Source organism: Astatotilapia calliptera, chromosome 3 (genome assembly GCF_964374335.1).
Source record: "Astatotilapia calliptera chromosome 3, fAstCal68.1, whole genome shotgun sequence".
Classification (NCBI taxonomy): Eukaryota; Metazoa; Chordata; class Actinopteri; order Cichliformes; family Cichlidae; genus Astatotilapia; species Astatotilapia calliptera.
The window spans coordinates 5,294,067-5,311,149 of record NC_137424.1 but is presented as its reverse complement, the minus strand read 5'-3'; the positions used below and the strand labels follow the sequence as shown (position 1 = coordinate 5,311,149).

The window sequence follows — 17,083 nt, the reverse complement described above, 5'->3', positions numbered from 1 at the left end:
AACATGTCACATGACACACCTCAAACATCATGTGATCCACTCTCAGTCTGCACTTTCATTCATGACTTCATGAATTTATGATCAGTTTACTCCTGAAATATTCAAATGCTGCAGGGTGAAGAACAACAAAGTGCTGACACATGTTTGTGTTTCAAACAGGAAAACCAGCAGAAATAAATCATCTTTGGACAACATGACAGAGATTAGTGAGTTTCCAAGTTGCACTTGAATGCAGCACAGACAGATTCTGATGTTCGTGGTTGTAAACGTGTCCTCAAACGCCGCTCTGACTCTTTCCTTCCTGCTCAAAGTTCCTCTTTTCTGAACTTGGTGTTTGTGCCTGACGCTGCTCGTCTCCGTGTGGAGCTCTGTGTGAAGGTAACGTTAGCAGTGTGTAATGTTTCCTGGCTAACATCAGCTGTGTGCAGCTCAGTTCCAGCACAAATCTGCCGCTCCATAGTTCACGGTAACGGACTCATGAGGTCGACCGTTAAACGCTCTCCCGCCATTTTGTCTGTGTGCGCGGATGTGTACGTTTTTGTTACCACTGTCATCTCATCAATAGCCTATTTGTAAAAGATCTCTGTTCATAGTTTAGTTGGATTTTAAAACTCTGTAGTTGGACAGTTTTATTTTGGACTGATGCTAAAATTCTTGCTGATTGTTTCTGTCGAGGTTTTGTACTTGACATCCACCATTTTGGATGTGATACGCTGTAGAGAGTGCGTCCAAAAAGAGAAACCAGAAAGAGAACCTGTTTTATTAATAACCTCTTGCAAATAGAAGAATATGAAAAAAACAACAACAAACAGGATAAAAACTTTAAATTACTTGAATTTTTAAAATCACCATCATCTGTTAACACAAATTTGATCATTTCAAATTTTTCTCATTTTCTCTTCCCAGTTACTTCTTTCTCATTCTCTTCATTCTCCTTGTCACCTTACGTCTCACTCCTTAACTGAAGTTATAGTTCTAACATAAGAAGTCCCACCAACGTCCTTTATTTAATCTCTGTGTTGTCACAGTTATTATCATCAGATCAGACATGAGACCCAGACAACAACATAAGTTTACAAGCTAACATCATGTCAGCTAACATTAGACGATAGCATCATAAACTTTAAATTACTTTGCCTCTGATCAACAGTTTGATTACATTCTCACATCACAAGTTTATTTGCTAAGTGTGAGTCCGCCCACATTAGATCCACTTTTCAGCAGGTGGAATAATTTGTAGTATATAGGTAATACATCAACAATGCTGCCGTGGCTAAGTTAGGAATATTTATAATGTCATTTCCAAAACTTGCATGTGATCTGCAATTTGTAGCAGATCTACTGACTGTCACAGAGCAGCTGGAGCAGTCTCGAATGCAGGTCAGTCCACTGCTGCCCCCTGTGGCCAAGTGCCATAGCTACTGCTGGATGAACTCGTGACACATCTGCACCTGTTTCTATGAACACATTGAGTCTGAGTGGCTGCACTTACACTGGTGCATTCAACATATTGAAAGATGGCAGCAATGTGGATTGTCAAGACTCAAACCAACCGTTGAGCAAAGACAGCAGCATCACTTGTTTCTGTTTGTTATACAGCCAGATTTACTCGTGACACACATGTGCAGCTGCTTTATCACCTATTCTGAATTTGTTTCAAGCACAATACATTTGTTACACATGTTGGGATATTGTGTTTGTTATAAATGTTATATACCTGTGTGGTATGTGACTTGTGTTGCCATGACGCCAGGTCTCTCTTGGAAATGAGATTTTTAATCTCAATGAGATTTTTTTTTACCTGGATAAATAAAGGACTAATTTGTAACTTTCAGTGTTTTCCGGTCTTCCAAAAGAAAAAAAACCTTCAACTACATGACATGCAGTTGTGTATTTGTTTTCACCTTATCATACACTTGAAGTTTTACAAATCACCACTTCTTTAGTGAATATCATTTCAGTCTCAGACAACCTCGTTTCTCTTACAGAGGTTGAGTGCACCTTCTGCGGATGGCGGTACCACACAGTGTGCGTGGACTTCCCCTGCACAGAAGGCAACTACAAATGCTGTGAATGCTAAATAAACAGAAACAAATGATCCCTGTTGTCTTTGCTTGATGATTGGTTTGAGTCTTGACAATCCACATTGCTGGCGTTGCATCTTTCAATGGCAGCAATGGCAGGTATCAGTGCTCAAACCTTTTGTGTTTGTTTCCAACAAGTTGCCCACCTCGGGAAACAAAAATGTGTTCTTTTACTTGTCAGATGAACATATGAGACAGTTTGACTCTTCAGTGCAGTGTGGAGCCTAACAAAGATCTGCTTTGTGTCCCAGCTGATCAGCAGGAGGAGGAGAGTCTGACGGAGCAGCAGAGGAACATTTTCAGCTACTTGGACTCAGCTCAGCCACTACAGAGGAAACAATGAGCTCAACACAGAAGGTGACAGACAGAGCAGGACCATATGACCAAAGATATTTATCACCATATACATTTGAACATTTGCCATAACGATGTAGCTGACGATAGAATTGACACCAGACAAAATACTTTACAGCTGCACAACTTTATTAAAAACCCATCAATGTATTTTCACTGAAACAAGCAGCTGTTGTTTATGTGCATTAAAGTTATATAAAAATGTAACAGTGCAAATGCAAATTGCTCGCTGACAGTTTAACCAAAAGGCGTTTCCAGTGGAAACTGGCCGACACATCCTGAGCATAACCATGTATAATATCCACTAAACTTCAGAAGAGGTTATACAGTCGTGGCCAAAAGGTTTGAGAATTGCATAAATATTGGAACCTGGAGAAGTTGCTGCTTAAGTTTTTATAATAGCATTTTGCCTGCACTCCAGAATGTTATGAGGAGTGATCAGATGAACTGCATCGTCCTTCTTTGCCATGAAAACGAACTTAATCCCCAAAAAGCCTTACCGCTGCATTTCATTGCTGTCATCAAAGGACCTGCTGAGACCATTTCAGTGATCGTCTTCTTAACTCAGGTGAGAATGTTGGCGAGCACGAGGCTGGAGATCATCATGGCTGTATCCCGATTCAGGTTCTGCAGCTTTAAAGTCCTCAAGGGCCGCGTACTCAAAGACCGCTATCATCATCGTCCTTCTTTTTATAATACAGATTTGTACTTTATTTCAAATTGAACCTTTAAAGGGGCATTTCTGGACTTTTAAATACCAGTAATGTACTTTTAAGGGAACATTTAAAAAAAATGTTCCTATAGGTACAAAAATGTTCTTCTCTCTTCTCTTCTCTCTCTATTTCTGAGAGTGTATCATGTAACACTATAGATCAACTTAGCTCAGAATATATAAAGCATATAAACAGTTACAGCAATATGATGCAACAAACACAGCAGCTACTGATCCAAAATACTCAAAGCTTCATAGAACTGAAACCAACATTTATTTTTAGCTCCATCCTGCTGCTGATACAGACTTTAGGTTTCTGAACATTAAACTTGTTGCTGCCTTTCATAGTGTGTAACTTGAAGGCCCTGAGTACTTTCTCCCACACTGGAAACACTGGGATGATCACATTATTTGAACATTACCTAATAAGACTGATTCAGCACAGACAGTTATGTTAAACTTTCCTAGCAGTCCTTCACAAACAGGGAACAGTCTGTCTATTCTCTCCATCTGTCAGCTGCTGCTGGCTCTTCCTCCTCCTCTTCCTCACACACTGCTGAGTTTGTCCTGGTGGATCATCAGGGCTGCAAAGCCTCACAGATGATGTGCAGCAGTGGCTCCCTCAGTCTGTCCTCACTCTGGACACTTGCAGTCGTCACACATGGAAATCAAATGTGTGATAAGCTGCAGGATTCAAACACAAGTGTAACTTATAAACACATGTTCATACTTTTATTCCACAATCAGAGAGAAAGAAACAGAGAGAGAGTGCAGGACAGACAGACAGGTGACAGTCTCAGGTGTACACACTGCTACACAACAGCACCAGAGAAGCAGGATTTAGTGTTTGTGTTATTACGAGTGTAAACAAGAAGAGTTCCAGATGGTGCAGTGGACACATGTGTGACTGCTGTGATTAAAGCATCTTTCTTTCAGCTTAACGAGTGAACCGTCAGCTCGTTCAAACACACGTTAAAGTGCGTTTGGCTCGACACCACCGAACAGAGGCAGCAATATAACACAGCTAACATTAACAGTGCAGTGAATCCTGCTTGTGCCGTGATGTTCAGGACTGCAAACCGAGCAGCATCACTGACTTTCAGCTTGTTGTGTTTGTGGATATATGACTGACTTTAATTATCCACAAAATCATCACATTCTCTGTCAGATTAAGGTCGACTATTGAACGGCGTATATTTTAAAGGCTTTAAAACCAAGTTAACGCTGAAAGTACAAACATCACTAATGTCACATAACTCTGCCGACAAGGCATAGCTATGGCTATGAAATGCTCTTTGTGTATCACTTCTTCATTATGAAAGATGTCATTAATGCACTAGTAATGTCTCATCTGGAGTATTGTTCAATCATTTGGTCAGCAGCTAATAAGACAGATCTTAACAGACTTCAGTTAGTCCAGAATAAGGCGTCCAGATTAGTGTGAAGATGTTCATACTATACTAATATTGATCAAATGCATAATAACCTTTCTTGGCTTCCTGTACAGGCTAAAATATTCTATGGCTTACTTGTAGTTCTAAAGAAAGCAATTCTGTTAAACACACCACATTTATTCTGCTCAGCTGCAGTATCCAGATGAAATACATCATCATATTACACAGTTTTCAACAAGCTGCAATTTAGTAAATGCTCGAGTTAAAAGTAACGTTTTGTAAAACTGTTACATTTAGAGCAACTTTTAAGTGGAATAAGTTGCCTTAAAAAATTAGAGAATTATTCAAAACTTCAATGAACACTTAAAAGCCGATTTACAGAGCTTTTAGTTGTTGTAAATATTGTAAGACATGATTTGTTTTTGAAATTTGTGTAATGTGCCTCAATGTTATTGATATTATTATTATTATTATTGATTGCTTATATTTGAACAATTGTGAAACCTCACTGTGGATGTAAGAGTGAAATTATGTGGATATCTTGAATCCACTTTATTGTGTAATATTTTATGTGAGTATTTGACGGAAGACGAGCAACATCTGTTGTGGAAGCTAACGGGGTTCCTTTAGAATAAACAAACATAGGATTTATTATCACTGAATAATTCTGTATAAATCTATACAAATTATAGAAATATGTAATAGGAAACAACAAAATAATCTAAATTATAAAATAATGTGTGTGTGTGTGTGTGTGTGTGTGTGTGTGTGTGTGTGTGTGTGTGTGTGTGTGTGTGTACAATCAGGAGGGATGGGCATGATTTTAGTGTTTGAACAGTCATGAATTATCTTTAACAGCAGGTTGGATGTAATGTGTTAGAACTACCAGCAGGTGGGGATAAGAGACCTTTAAGGTGTTTGGTGCCACGCTCCACCTTCAGGTTTAAAACTAGTGTTAATGGAGTTTGAAGGTTGAGTTTGTTCCACGACTGCATTTCACTCACTGCCTCTACTCAAAGTAGCCACTTACAGAGTCATCTAGTTACCCACTCTGGAATTAAGCCATACAGCTGTGATCAGTGTGGCAGAGCTTTTACTCACAGTAGCAGCTTACAGAGTCATCTAGTTACCCACTCTGGAATTAAGCCATACAGCTGTGACATCTGTGGAAAAACTTTCAGCCAGAGAGGGCACCAAAATACACACCTACGCATTCACACCAGACATGATGTGTACTGCTGTGAACAGTGTGGCAAAGAGTTTATAACTCACACAGACTTACAACGACACATGTTTACCCACACTGAGGAGAGACCTTATCAATGTGACCTGTGTGAGAAGACTTTTAAATCTCCACGTCACCTGAGACGACACCAACAGATCCACACCAGAAAGAGACTCTACAAGTGCAGCTACTGTGAGGTATGTATTTATATTGTTATCTTGTCATTTTAGCCTGACTGTTTGGAACAACTCTGCTCATTAAACTGTGTTAGCATGTTAGCAATTCTACTGCATGGAAAAGCAGCTCTGAGTGATTATTCAGATTTTCCTTTCAGTTATGATTTTAGTATTACTGTAGTATTATGGTGGTAGTATTGTAGTTATTGCAGCCCAGTAAACTGAGTGTGTTAACTGAAACAGTCAAATGTAGTTGGACGTCTGCAGAGATGCTCTTTATTTCAGGCGACGTTCAGGATACAAATGTTGAAGGACTGACTTACACTGTCTTTGTGTCTTTGTTTAGAAGCAGAGCGACACAGATGGATCCAGTTCTCAACCCTGTCATCACTGTGGTGGTGGGAAAGACTTTCATTGTGACCTCTGTGGAAAAACTTTCAGTCGGCAAAAGACCCTAAAAGTACATCAACATAGACACACTGGAGACAAACTGAAATACTGCAAAGAATGTGGGAGAAGCTTCACCACACCAAGAGATTTAAAACAACATGAACTGATTCACAGTGGGGTTAAAAAGCACCTCTGTGATCAGTGTGGGTCATCCTTCACCACTGAAAGTCAGCTTAAATCACACAAACGAGTCCACACAGGAGAGAAACCACACAAGTGCAGACACTGTGAGAGAAGCTTCTCACAATCAGGTCATCGTAACATTCATGAACGTGCACACATGGAAGGAAACTACAGCTGTGACCAGTGTGACAAGAGCTTCAGGAATCTCAGTTCATACTCTGCACACAAACGATCCCACGTTACTAATAAACTGTTTCACTGTTACCAATGTGCCCAAACATTCACCTCATTGTCTGCTCTGTGCAAACATCAGCGCGATCACTCAGGGCTGAAATCACTCCCATCACTGGATCACAGTGAATCTGAAGACACAGAAAGATCCTCTGGTTTCTGTGTCAGACTCAAAAAGCTTGAGATCAGGCTCCACAGAGTTCAGATAGAATCATTTAAACTTGTGTTGAACTGAACTGGTTGCTGGGCTGAACTTCTACATAATACAGATCTACATGAGATCTTCTTTTCTGTTGTTTTACTGAGTCAGTTTTGTCCTTTTTTCTCTGTCCTGGTTTTGCTCGTCTGTAAATGATTGAAACTCAGTCAAATAGTTCATTGTTCTCCAGCAAAACGTTTTGGAAACTCATGTTTAACCTTTAAAACTCTGACATGTTTTAGCACACAAGGCTTCATCGGGGAGTTCACTCATGATTGGACCATGAGAACAAAGGTTTGTAGTTCTTTCAAAGAGAGTCTTGGAGATGTTTGATGTTTCTGTTTTTTCTACATAAAGGAATAAACTATTTTTCTTGCTTCATGTAGTGTGGAAGTTTTTAATGTTTCTTCATCTGTTATGTTCTTGAATGTGTTCACGTGAAGATGGTACAAATAAACTGTTATCAGAGATTTACAGTTATCAAACAGGTGAATAAACAACACTGAGACACTTGGAGACGGTTAACGTGCTGCACGGGTGAGGGCTCAGAGAGGACTCACACCGAGCTGCAGTAGTCGTTTATTATTTATAGCAGGGTGAAACAAGCATAGCAGTTTCCTCTAATTTTGCATATGTGTGTGTGTGTGTGTGTGTGTGTGTGTGTGTGTGTGTGTGTGTAAGTTCGTATAAATGTCATAGGGTGAACTTCCTCTTTCTATAAACAGAGCGAGTAGTACATTTTGTTCTTTTCCTATTAAGAGTAAAATATGAACATATACTTTAATGCAACATAAAACTCATAAAAGCGTTTCTTCTTTAACATCCCCTCCTGATGTTAATATTTTTCACTTAATCATACTTTATTATCAGCCAACAATCACTTGATTATAACATTTTCAATTGTAGCATCATTCAGTATGTGTGTGTGTGTTTCTATACTAAATCTTCTTCATCCGGTTCATCTTCTAGTGGCAGTCCAACATAGGTAATTACTGTGGCCTGTACCATTTTGTCAATCATGGATCTTATGCATGGTAGGATACATGTAGAAAACAAGCACAATAATAGAAGCAGAACTCCTATCAGTACGAGTCCTTTGATCACGAGGGTCTTCCAGCTGCCACTCAGCAGCCAGGTCAGCCAGTCCTCATTGTTCGTGACATAGTCTTGTTGCTGCGCATTACTCAGTTGTCGCAACTTGTCTAGGGCGGTGGTCATGGTCAAGGAGTGCACGTTGTCCGGGATATAGGTGCAACAAGTGGTGTTGAACAAGACACAGAGGCCCCCTCTCTCAGCGAGAATCATGTCCAGGGCGACCCTGTGTTGCATGACCACTATTCTGATCGCGTCGATTTCCTCATTCTGAGCCTTATTTATCTTTGTTGAGCTGTTCAGGAAAAGTCCAAATCGGTAGTCAAGAGTCTCAATTCTTAACGTGTTTCTTCCAGTTCGGACCCATGGGAACAGTGAGTGCAGGACCTTCTGTCCGGTGGTCCACAACTTGAACTCCGCTGGTACATCACTGCCCCAGATTGGGTCATGGGGTTGCACGTCATCAGTGTTCCTCTTGCGTCGTGGTTGGTTCTGATGGAATACTCTGAAGGTGTGGTCTGACACTAAAATTGGGGCGCAGAGTCCGGTACAAGAAAAGCTCACAACTAAGACAAAACTGCTCCTGCAAGGAAAGCTCACTGTTATGCATGCAAGGTGATCAGCTCTAGGTGAGAAGACATTTAAATCTCACACTTGTTCTGCTGCATTTTTGAAGCTCAATTCCAGGAACAGATCGCAGGGTTCATTTTTATATACACTGCAACTGCCATGAGGACAGGGCCATTTTTTGTTGTTGTTTGTTTTTCCTTTTGCTCTGTGCAGCATTTTGGCAGCATTTTTAAATTTCTCTTTGTATTTTTTCTTTCTTTTACTAGTGAAGAGATGTAGCGTGAACAGTTATACAGTCTAAATATCCCATATGGGTCGTGTGAAATGGTGTTTTCAGTTTCATTCAGTTGAAGTAAGGAACGTTGAATATTTCTAAGTGTGCTGTTTTGAACCAACATGTCACAGTATGATCAGTGCTGTAATTTTTGACAGTCACTGTATCAATGTTATTTTTGCATCTCTTGAATAAAGGTTTTGACCTGCAAGTGCTAATTTCTTTAGTTATTGGGGTAAAATGGGTAATGTTAATAGGAAGGTGTTTGCCAATTCAGTAACCTAATTTAATGTTAATGGAAACTAACATTATCTCAAATTGTTTAGTTATAATTGTTGTTTAACTGAATCTTGATTTTTGATCTTGATTTGTTCTTTCCCAACATTTTTCAAAAGAAACAGTCTAATTTCTTTGCTGTGATTGATTCCAGAGAACACGGAAGAACTGACATTATTTAACTGTTGATTTATGTAGATTCAGTGGAGGAGTAATGTCAGTTTAATTCTTTACCTACTGTCAATGCAGTGAAATTAGACATTTTGTTTTGAAAGGTTACTGGTGGATGCCAGCAACCATCTTGGAAGAGAACAATATAATCTGTTATAAGGCCTCCATTTGAAAATTGTGTATTTGATACTAGAATATAATAGCAAAATGTAATTTGAAGATAACATGTAGTATTTAAGTGACCAAGTAGTATTGGGTAAAAGTTATTGAATGGTGTTGGGATAAAGTGAGAAAATTGTGAAGGATTAAAATATTCCAAGAGCTCAAATTACTTCATCAAAACATGTTTAAGTCACATTTTATCAACACAAATTGCACAGGCTTATTGAACATGAATAAATTGTGTTAATTTAACTCAATTGTTTAAGTTGCTGCCGAAGCAAAACATCTGTGTGCAACAAATGTCCACCATTGAATTAAGTAAATCCAACAACATATTTTTTTCAGTGTAGTTTGGACTTTATGATTTCTGTAACTGGAAAATATTATTTTGTTTAAAGACAGAAGTGACCGCATAGTTGCAACATCAAAGGGAAATATTAATTAATTAGCATCAAGTATATTTGTTGCTTAAGCGTTTGCACTATAACTTAAGTAGGATTATAACTTTTAAGGAAGGAAAGATTTCAGATATTTAGTTCACTGTTCACAAAAAGTAACTATAATTAAAACCAGTTAAACAAAACCAAATGTTTGAATCATGCTTAACCAAATGCCAGGCTGGAGAGCTGAACCTAAAGTATACGTAGAAAGATTTCAACATCTGAGCAGTTTTTAATGTTTTTATCACATATAAATGTCACAGCAGTGGGTCCTGGCCCAATGCTTTGTGTTTTTGGTTTTCTTTGACTCTTGTTTTTCTTGGTTTTTGTTCTTCTTATTTATCAGGCTCTCAGTAATCTTAGTTCTCCCTCCCTCAGTGTTCATTTCAGCCTGTGTTTAGTTTCTGTTCCCGTGTCCCACGTTTCATCGTTTCATGTCGAGTCAGCCCTGTCTCTCTGTTTCCTGTGTCTCCCCAGTCAGCCCCGCCTCCCTCGGGCACTCATGTGTGATACAGAGTAATAAACCTGACTACATTTGCTACACTCTCTTTATTACCTGTTACTTTAAAATTCATACACTAATTATGTCTGCCCATCTCTCTAATGTGAAGGTCAAAGGTCAACATCCCAGTGACATAAGAATAATCCCAAAGGGGCAAAGGCAGCGGTTAATTTAGCACATTTAGCATTAAGGGTACAGCAAGGATATACTTTTACTTATTGTGGCAGGGGTGTGGTCTCTGGCCTGCTGCAGTGGAGGCTGGTGGCGGGACGTTGGACGGCACAGGTGAGGGTGATGGAGCTCATGACTCTCCCCTTTATAGTGACGGAGGAGACTGGCGTGGGGGAAGCGTGTAGTGGAGGAAGCCGAGGAGAGAGCTGGTTTCTGGCTACAAAGACGGCGTCAAACCAGAAAAGATTCCTCGTGGTCAAATAATGTGTCAATCAGCTGTGAATCAAACTGTGTGTGGCTCAGTTCATGTCACAGTGTTGTTTAGTATATCTTCACTTGTCTCACTCTCCTTCTGTTCTGTCCATCAGGACGATCCTCAGCGCTTACACAGATCCTCCATCGATGTTTTGGATCCAATCAGTGATCAGTTCTACGAGGAGGCCTGGATGTTCACCAGCGCTCGCTACACCTCCATCTACCAGAAGGTGAGTGTACTCCTTTGTACTCAGATTAACATTTTACTTCTTAAAATACATTTTCATATATGAGCTTTCTATTATTTCATGGGCCATTTAATCAATATTAAAATTACAAGCATATCAACAAAGGTGAAGCTGGTTTTTTCCACTTGCTGTCACACAGTCATGGAGGAATACAATAAATACATAATCAGTCATAGATCCTGAACAATGACATTAAAAGAAAGTCTGTGGCTCTAAAAACTAAACAGTATAAAGACATGCTCCAAGCTGCTGTTTCTCTCCTACTCCTCCAGGTTTTCCACTGTCGGCCATCCAGCGATGCTGGAGGGCTACCTGGCCAATGCTGGCCTACACAAAGAGGTCCCGGCTCGGAGGAGCTGAAGAAGATCCTTGCCTTCCTCGTCAGTTTCCTCTTCAGTTCCTATCCCAACAAAACCTTCTTGCACCTATTAGCTCCAAAGAGGCTGTGGTGCCCGTGGAGGTCTGGACCTGAGGCCTGTGCTCATCACGTGGATAGAAAACACTCTGACACCATTCTGGAGGTCTGATGGGACTCTGACCAAAACACAGATGAAATAAAACTTGTGGCTGGAGCTTTTAAAATGACTTTTTCACCTCATAGATTAATGCTCATGATTGCATGTTAGCAAGACAGCATCTCCCCAAGGTGAAACTCTCAGGAGACTCTTAAACTGTAATCTGGTTGAGACTACTTGAGGAGATCTTAGTAGCGAGTATGTGGATTTAGTCTCTTCACCAACAGCAGACAGACCCATGCCAAGAAAGCAGACATGTTCTCAAAGAAAGCCGAGAGCAGAGATTGGAAAAAGCTAAAAAGAAAAAGCTGCAGCTTCAGACGACTATCTGCCTGTAAGGCTGAAAAAGTCCAGTTACGCTCTATTTTGGAAAAGCTCCCAGTTTTGGTAACCTGGACTTTTATTTCCCCTCTTCTGCTACAGATGTTGACTGTGACCTCAGAGGCCAACTGGACCACACAGCTGCAGCAGGAGTGAGGGAGAGGAGTCTTCATCCAGCTTCAAAGAAAACATCCAGGTAAAGTGACGTGGATCAGCGGATAAAGCCGTCTCCACTTTCAAAGGAGATCCTCTGAGAGAGAGACTCTCTGAGCCATTTTAGCCTCAAATTATAGGACTTTATAGTACAGCAACACTTTTAAAGGACAAAAATAACATAAACTGTGACTGTAATACAAACAAAGTATTGCATGTGTTTTTAAAAGTGTTCCTCCGATGGGCAGGATATCACTATTAGACTGTCCCACCAGCCAACTTCAACAAGAGACCACAGCAGCATTCAGTGATCAGCACAGATGTTCCTCTAACACTCAGCATCTGATCCCTGTTGGTCTGTGTGCTTCTGCTTTTGCTCAGTTAGAAACCCTGCAGCAACCCGACCCAAAACTGTGTCTTCTTGTTGGCCTCAACGTTGAAGTGTCAAACGTCCAACATCTGGAAAGGAAACCACGCCAGTGTACTGTGATGTTTCACCAACATGTGGCAGACGCTGGTCCTGCCTTTCATGCTGACATCAGCAGAGAGCCCCGCCTACCTCAAAGCCTCCCCTGTCATGTATTGATCAGGATGATTATGAAGATGAGCGAGTGCAAATAAGACTGTAAAAGTCCACGAGCAGAATGTTTGGATGCTTTCTAATGATTCATGAATATCATGAGAGTGTTTGTGTGTTTTGTCTTTTCTTTGCTGACGTTTGTTACTAACAAAGACAATTTACGCTCTGTGTGTGTTTTCATCCTTACCAGCCGCACTCTAACTGCAATGAAGGAAACAAACTGTAGAAATGGTCGACTCAGTGACTTCATAAAATATTGAAGTGGTTCAGGTAGAGCCAGTTTTTAAATGACCATGAACACTGAGCGTATTGTATCTGTACAGCATGTTTTTCTATTAGACAGATTTGTAACAGAGGCCTTGCTCTCAGTAAGTTTGAAATCCTTTTCTGATTTCTTTTGTAATCTCTGATCTTTGTGTATCCTGCTCAGTTTGCATGCTGCCTGTAGGAGTTTCTGTCTTTGTATTTGAAGAGAATTCATTGAATATACTCAGCTGCTTCCCTTTGGTGCCTCACACATCACTGAAGTTTTTCAGTGTCCAGTTATTTGTTTTTAATAGCTGTTTGAATTCTCTGTATGTTTGACCCTGTAGACTGTTTAATGGACTGCTCGTCTTCCTGTTTGTAACCACTGCCTGTTTAGGACTAAAGATTTGGATTTTTGACTTTAACACAGCCTCTGCGTGTCGTCCCTTTGTGTCCTCGTCCTCTGTGAATGTGTCACAGATGTTTCCATGATAATAACACAGCTTTCCCACAGTGGCTTGCAGCAGCATTTATTCACAGCACATTTGAGAAAGGTTCAGATTAACTCGATGAGTTTATATTCAGAATGATTCTGACAGTGGGCCACTGTGAATTGTGATCTTTCATCAGGTCAATGTTTAAGTTCAGTATTTCAAAGCAGGAGCTATGAACAGTCATCATGTTGGCATTAGAATTATTATTATTAATCATTATTAATAATGTCGTTACTCATGTATAACTTTGATTAGTATACATGAATTTTATCAATAGTAAAAATAATGAATAATTCATGTATAACTTTTATTGTGTTTTGTATATTAATTATATTTAAATAGAGATGTTGACCCTGTCTCTACAGTAGCATCAGTGTAACATACATTATTGGTCCAAGCTGTCATAAATGGGGAGCCTGATCCTTTATTATGAAAACATGACGAGTATTTTTCTTGTCAGTTGGGAAGAAGTTGGTCTTTTTTTCCTTCTTTTTGCTCAGTTTGTCTTTTCTTTGATAATTGAAACTCTGATCAAACCTACTCATGTTCACAGCATGTAAAAGCAGCTGACAGTCCGTGGCATTGTTGTTTGTAGAGGTGCAGTGTAGTGGGAGCATAAATCAAAAGAAAACAGTAACATTTATGTAATAAAACATCTGAATGAAAATGAACAGGCCCTTTATGAACTTCAAAGGGATCTGAAAACAACACTTTTTAAAAGAGTATCTTGGGGTGTAGGTGGTCAAAATAGAAAACTGAGCTGAGACTCTAAGTTCAATCCATCCATTGGTTTTTACTTAGGAGGAAGAAATGTCAGGCTGGTGCAGGCTGGTTAGGTGCATGTGGTTATCTTTACCTAAATCAGTTCACTTTGTGGCTGCCAGGTTGGGCAGAAGTACCTGTCCCCTGTTAGGCTTAGCAAGGTTCTCCAGGAGTTTCTCCATGGGTAGAGCTTCTAGCTCCTCCAGCACATCTGTGGCCGTGCAGGCTGCCACTTTCTTGGTTGCTCTTTTTACCCCACTGGTGGATGAGCTGCAATGGTCTCCATTTGTCCCATATGTCTTTACTTCTTCTTCTTCTTTTGCATATTAAACACATTATTCTGTTTCTATGTATTTGCTATGATTTGCTATTTGTTAAGTAACATTGCTTCACTCACTATGCCGGGTTTGTGTGTGGAAGCATTCAGTTGCTGGCAAATCAAACATTCTGCAAATGAAGCTGAATACTCAGTTACATGTTTCTTTACATTTTATTATGTTACAGATTAAGTCATTTGTTCTTACTTTGTTTGTCTTTTCAGTCTTCATGAGGGTCAGGTGTGGGGAAACGCCCGCCCGGCATTTCCTCATTTTAAAGTCCTGCTGATGCCACACATGACATCAGCAGGTCAAACCAAGTGGAGGGGTTTGTTTGTCCATAGAGATGCTTCCTTTTGTTTGTTTTAAGGTTTAAATGGATTTGTTGAATGTGTTTCTTTTCATCAATACTGCCATTTAGTTGTGTAAATGTGCATGTTAGAAGTGTGAAGAGGTTTTGTGTTTAGAAATGTATAGAAACCAATGATTTACTGACAGCATGTCTGATGGAAATAAGTGCAGATTATGTATGAAGTCTAACTGCACACAGTAACTGTGTTACAATAAGGACTTAACAGCGCCCTCTGCTGGAGTGTTTCAGTACTGCGTTAACTAGAATACACCACCTCCTCCTCACACCACCTGCTACAGCTCTACTCTTCTATGACTACAGTCATCCACAGCACTGATGTGAGGTCACATGGTTCATATGTAAGGAGCACAGCTGACCTCAGGTCAGTTTAATGACTGTGAGCAGCAGCTGTGTTATTGTCACTGTGACAGGGAGACACTCTCAGACACAGCGCTCATGTCAGCTTGTTCTCATGCAGGAGGATCAGGAGCTCCATGTTTGTCTTTCTGTTTGAATCATGATGTGTTTGTGCCATCAGAGTCTGTCATGAGTACTCAGGGTTTCACAGCAGCTCTTCTGGATGCTGACGAGGACTCCAACCTCATGTTTCACCTCTCTGAGCTTCTGATGTCTGTGAACACTCGTGTTTCTTCTCTGGGCTCATCTGGACAAAAACACCTTTCTGTGTTTGGCTGCAGCCTCATTCTGACTGACAGGAAGTGTGTTATCCATGAGCTGCACTTCTGTGAGGAAGTTTCCTGCTGTGTTTCCTGTCTGTGGACAAACACGAGTGTTCCAGCTGAGGACTTGCTTCCTTCCACCTGTCCATACAGGACATCACGCTGTCTGCAGCTCTGTAAATGCAGCTCCAGGTCCTTCCACGTGCTGCTCTGTATTTGTGCAGTTTGTAGTGTGTCCTGGGAAACGTAGCACACATGGTGTTCTTCTGCTGTTTCCTCCTTTCACTGAGTGTGAAACACTGACGCTGTGCTGTTGTTCACAGAGGGGAGCTGATTCTAGCTGCAGCTGGACTCTGTCATCTAACTGAATGTGTTGGTGCTGATCACGGGGCTCTGAGGGGGGAGCAGCAGGAGGACTCTGGATGCTGACGTCAGTGTATCTGTGGAAGCTCCCACAGCGTGTCTGTCATTCAATATTGTGCTGTATATTGTATCTATGCAAAGATGAACAGACTGTGTGTTCACTGGTCTCTGTGCTGCAGCTCTGATGTCATCATCACTCCCTCCTCCACCCTCAGCAGTCCCAGCATGCTGCTGTGGTGCACCCCACCCTCACTCTACACCTGAGCCACAGACCACACCCTCCACCTCAATATACACCACAGTTTTCTCTGCTGTGGAAATGAGATCAGGAGGAAATCATCATTATTATTATTTAATAAACGCTCACATTAATGTGGGCTTATTTGTTTCATATTAGAAACATTAGTTGAGTGTTTTTAGTATAAAATGGTCAAAGTCCCTCTTTTTGCTCCTCCCCTCACCTGTGGATGGACGGTGCTGTTACCGTGGTGACAGCTTGGATGTGTTTCAGTCCTGCCTGGTTATCACTGCAGGAATCTTTCACATTTATTACAGGTAATAACTCTGATTTTTCTGTGTATTATGAACCAAATGTATCCTGATACACACAGAGATGGATGAGCAGAAGTTTTTTTTTGCAATTTATGTAGTTACTATGGACTTAATGCATACATATTATTAAAATTAGGGCTATAACAGTTGTATTGATGTATAGCAACTTGAAATGCTCCCACAAATGGCTCCACAGCATGTAAAAATATAACAAAAGCTCTGGCGGACTTGGTTCTGTGGTCAGTCTTAAAGGGTGAAGTTCAACTCTGTAATCTTCACTGTGTCACAGAGTTCAGTGAGTCCCGTTATTCACAGTATCAATCAGATCATCAGAGAACAGCTGATCAGCAATCAGTGGTGCCAACAGCGCCTCCTGTGGTGAGAGGATGCAATAATGCAATGTAGCATTTTTCCACTCAACACTTGCAGTCATGGAAACTGTCTGTTGGATCTGTGTGACGTTGCTTTCTTGGTTAGAGTTCCTCACAAATGTCCAGATGATTCTTCTAATGAGGCGTCGACCATGTTTGCAGCTCTTTGGAAGAAAACGTCGCCCTTTGCCATCCTTACTTTTCTTTGACTTCTTCAAATGCAGCTGAACTCCAGCTGGTATTTTCTTGGACTTTGCAGCTGTTTCTG

General features: G+C 40.5%; 2 protein-coding genes and 1 long non-coding RNA gene across 8 annotated transcripts in view; 2 read left to right on the top strand and 1 right to left on the bottom strand.

Annotated features, from left to right (window-relative positions):
- LOC145424529 (uncharacterized) overlaps positions 1-17,083 on the bottom strand; it is a 192,386-nt gene that overhangs the window by 141,061 nt on the left and 34,242 nt on the right. The window lies entirely within an intron of this gene.
- Positions 838-13,349, top strand: LOC113011587 (phospholipase D1-like). 6 transcript variants are annotated; one of them, XM_080297802.1, is made up of 6 exons: positions 838-2,183; positions 2,336-2,441; positions 10,975-11,091; positions 11,382-11,630; positions 12,048-12,141; positions 12,480-13,349. In XM_080297802.1, exons 2-5 carry the CDS (start codon positions 2,424-2,426, stop codon positions 12,099-12,101), a joined length of 438 nt encoding a protein of 145 aa, XP_080153928.1. In that variant the 5' UTR covers positions 838-2,183; positions 2,336-2,423; the 3' UTR covers positions 12,102-12,141; positions 12,480-13,349. The 6 variants fall into 6 exon arrangements, 3 of the variants coding, with proteins under 3 accessions (XP_080153928.1, XP_080153925.1, XP_080153922.1); XR_013905535.1 differs by lacking the exons at positions 10,975-11,091; positions 11,382-11,630 and having other exon boundaries at positions 2,006-2,183; XM_080297799.1 differs by lacking the exons at positions 838-2,183; positions 2,336-2,441 and having other exon boundaries at positions 10,098-11,091; positions 12,484-13,349.
- Positions 5,556-7,329, top strand: LOC145424594 (uncharacterized). Its single transcript, XR_013905676.1, has 2 exons — positions 5,556-5,966; positions 6,292-7,329. It is a non-coding gene; the product is annotated as an uncharacterized LOC145424594 (long non-coding RNA).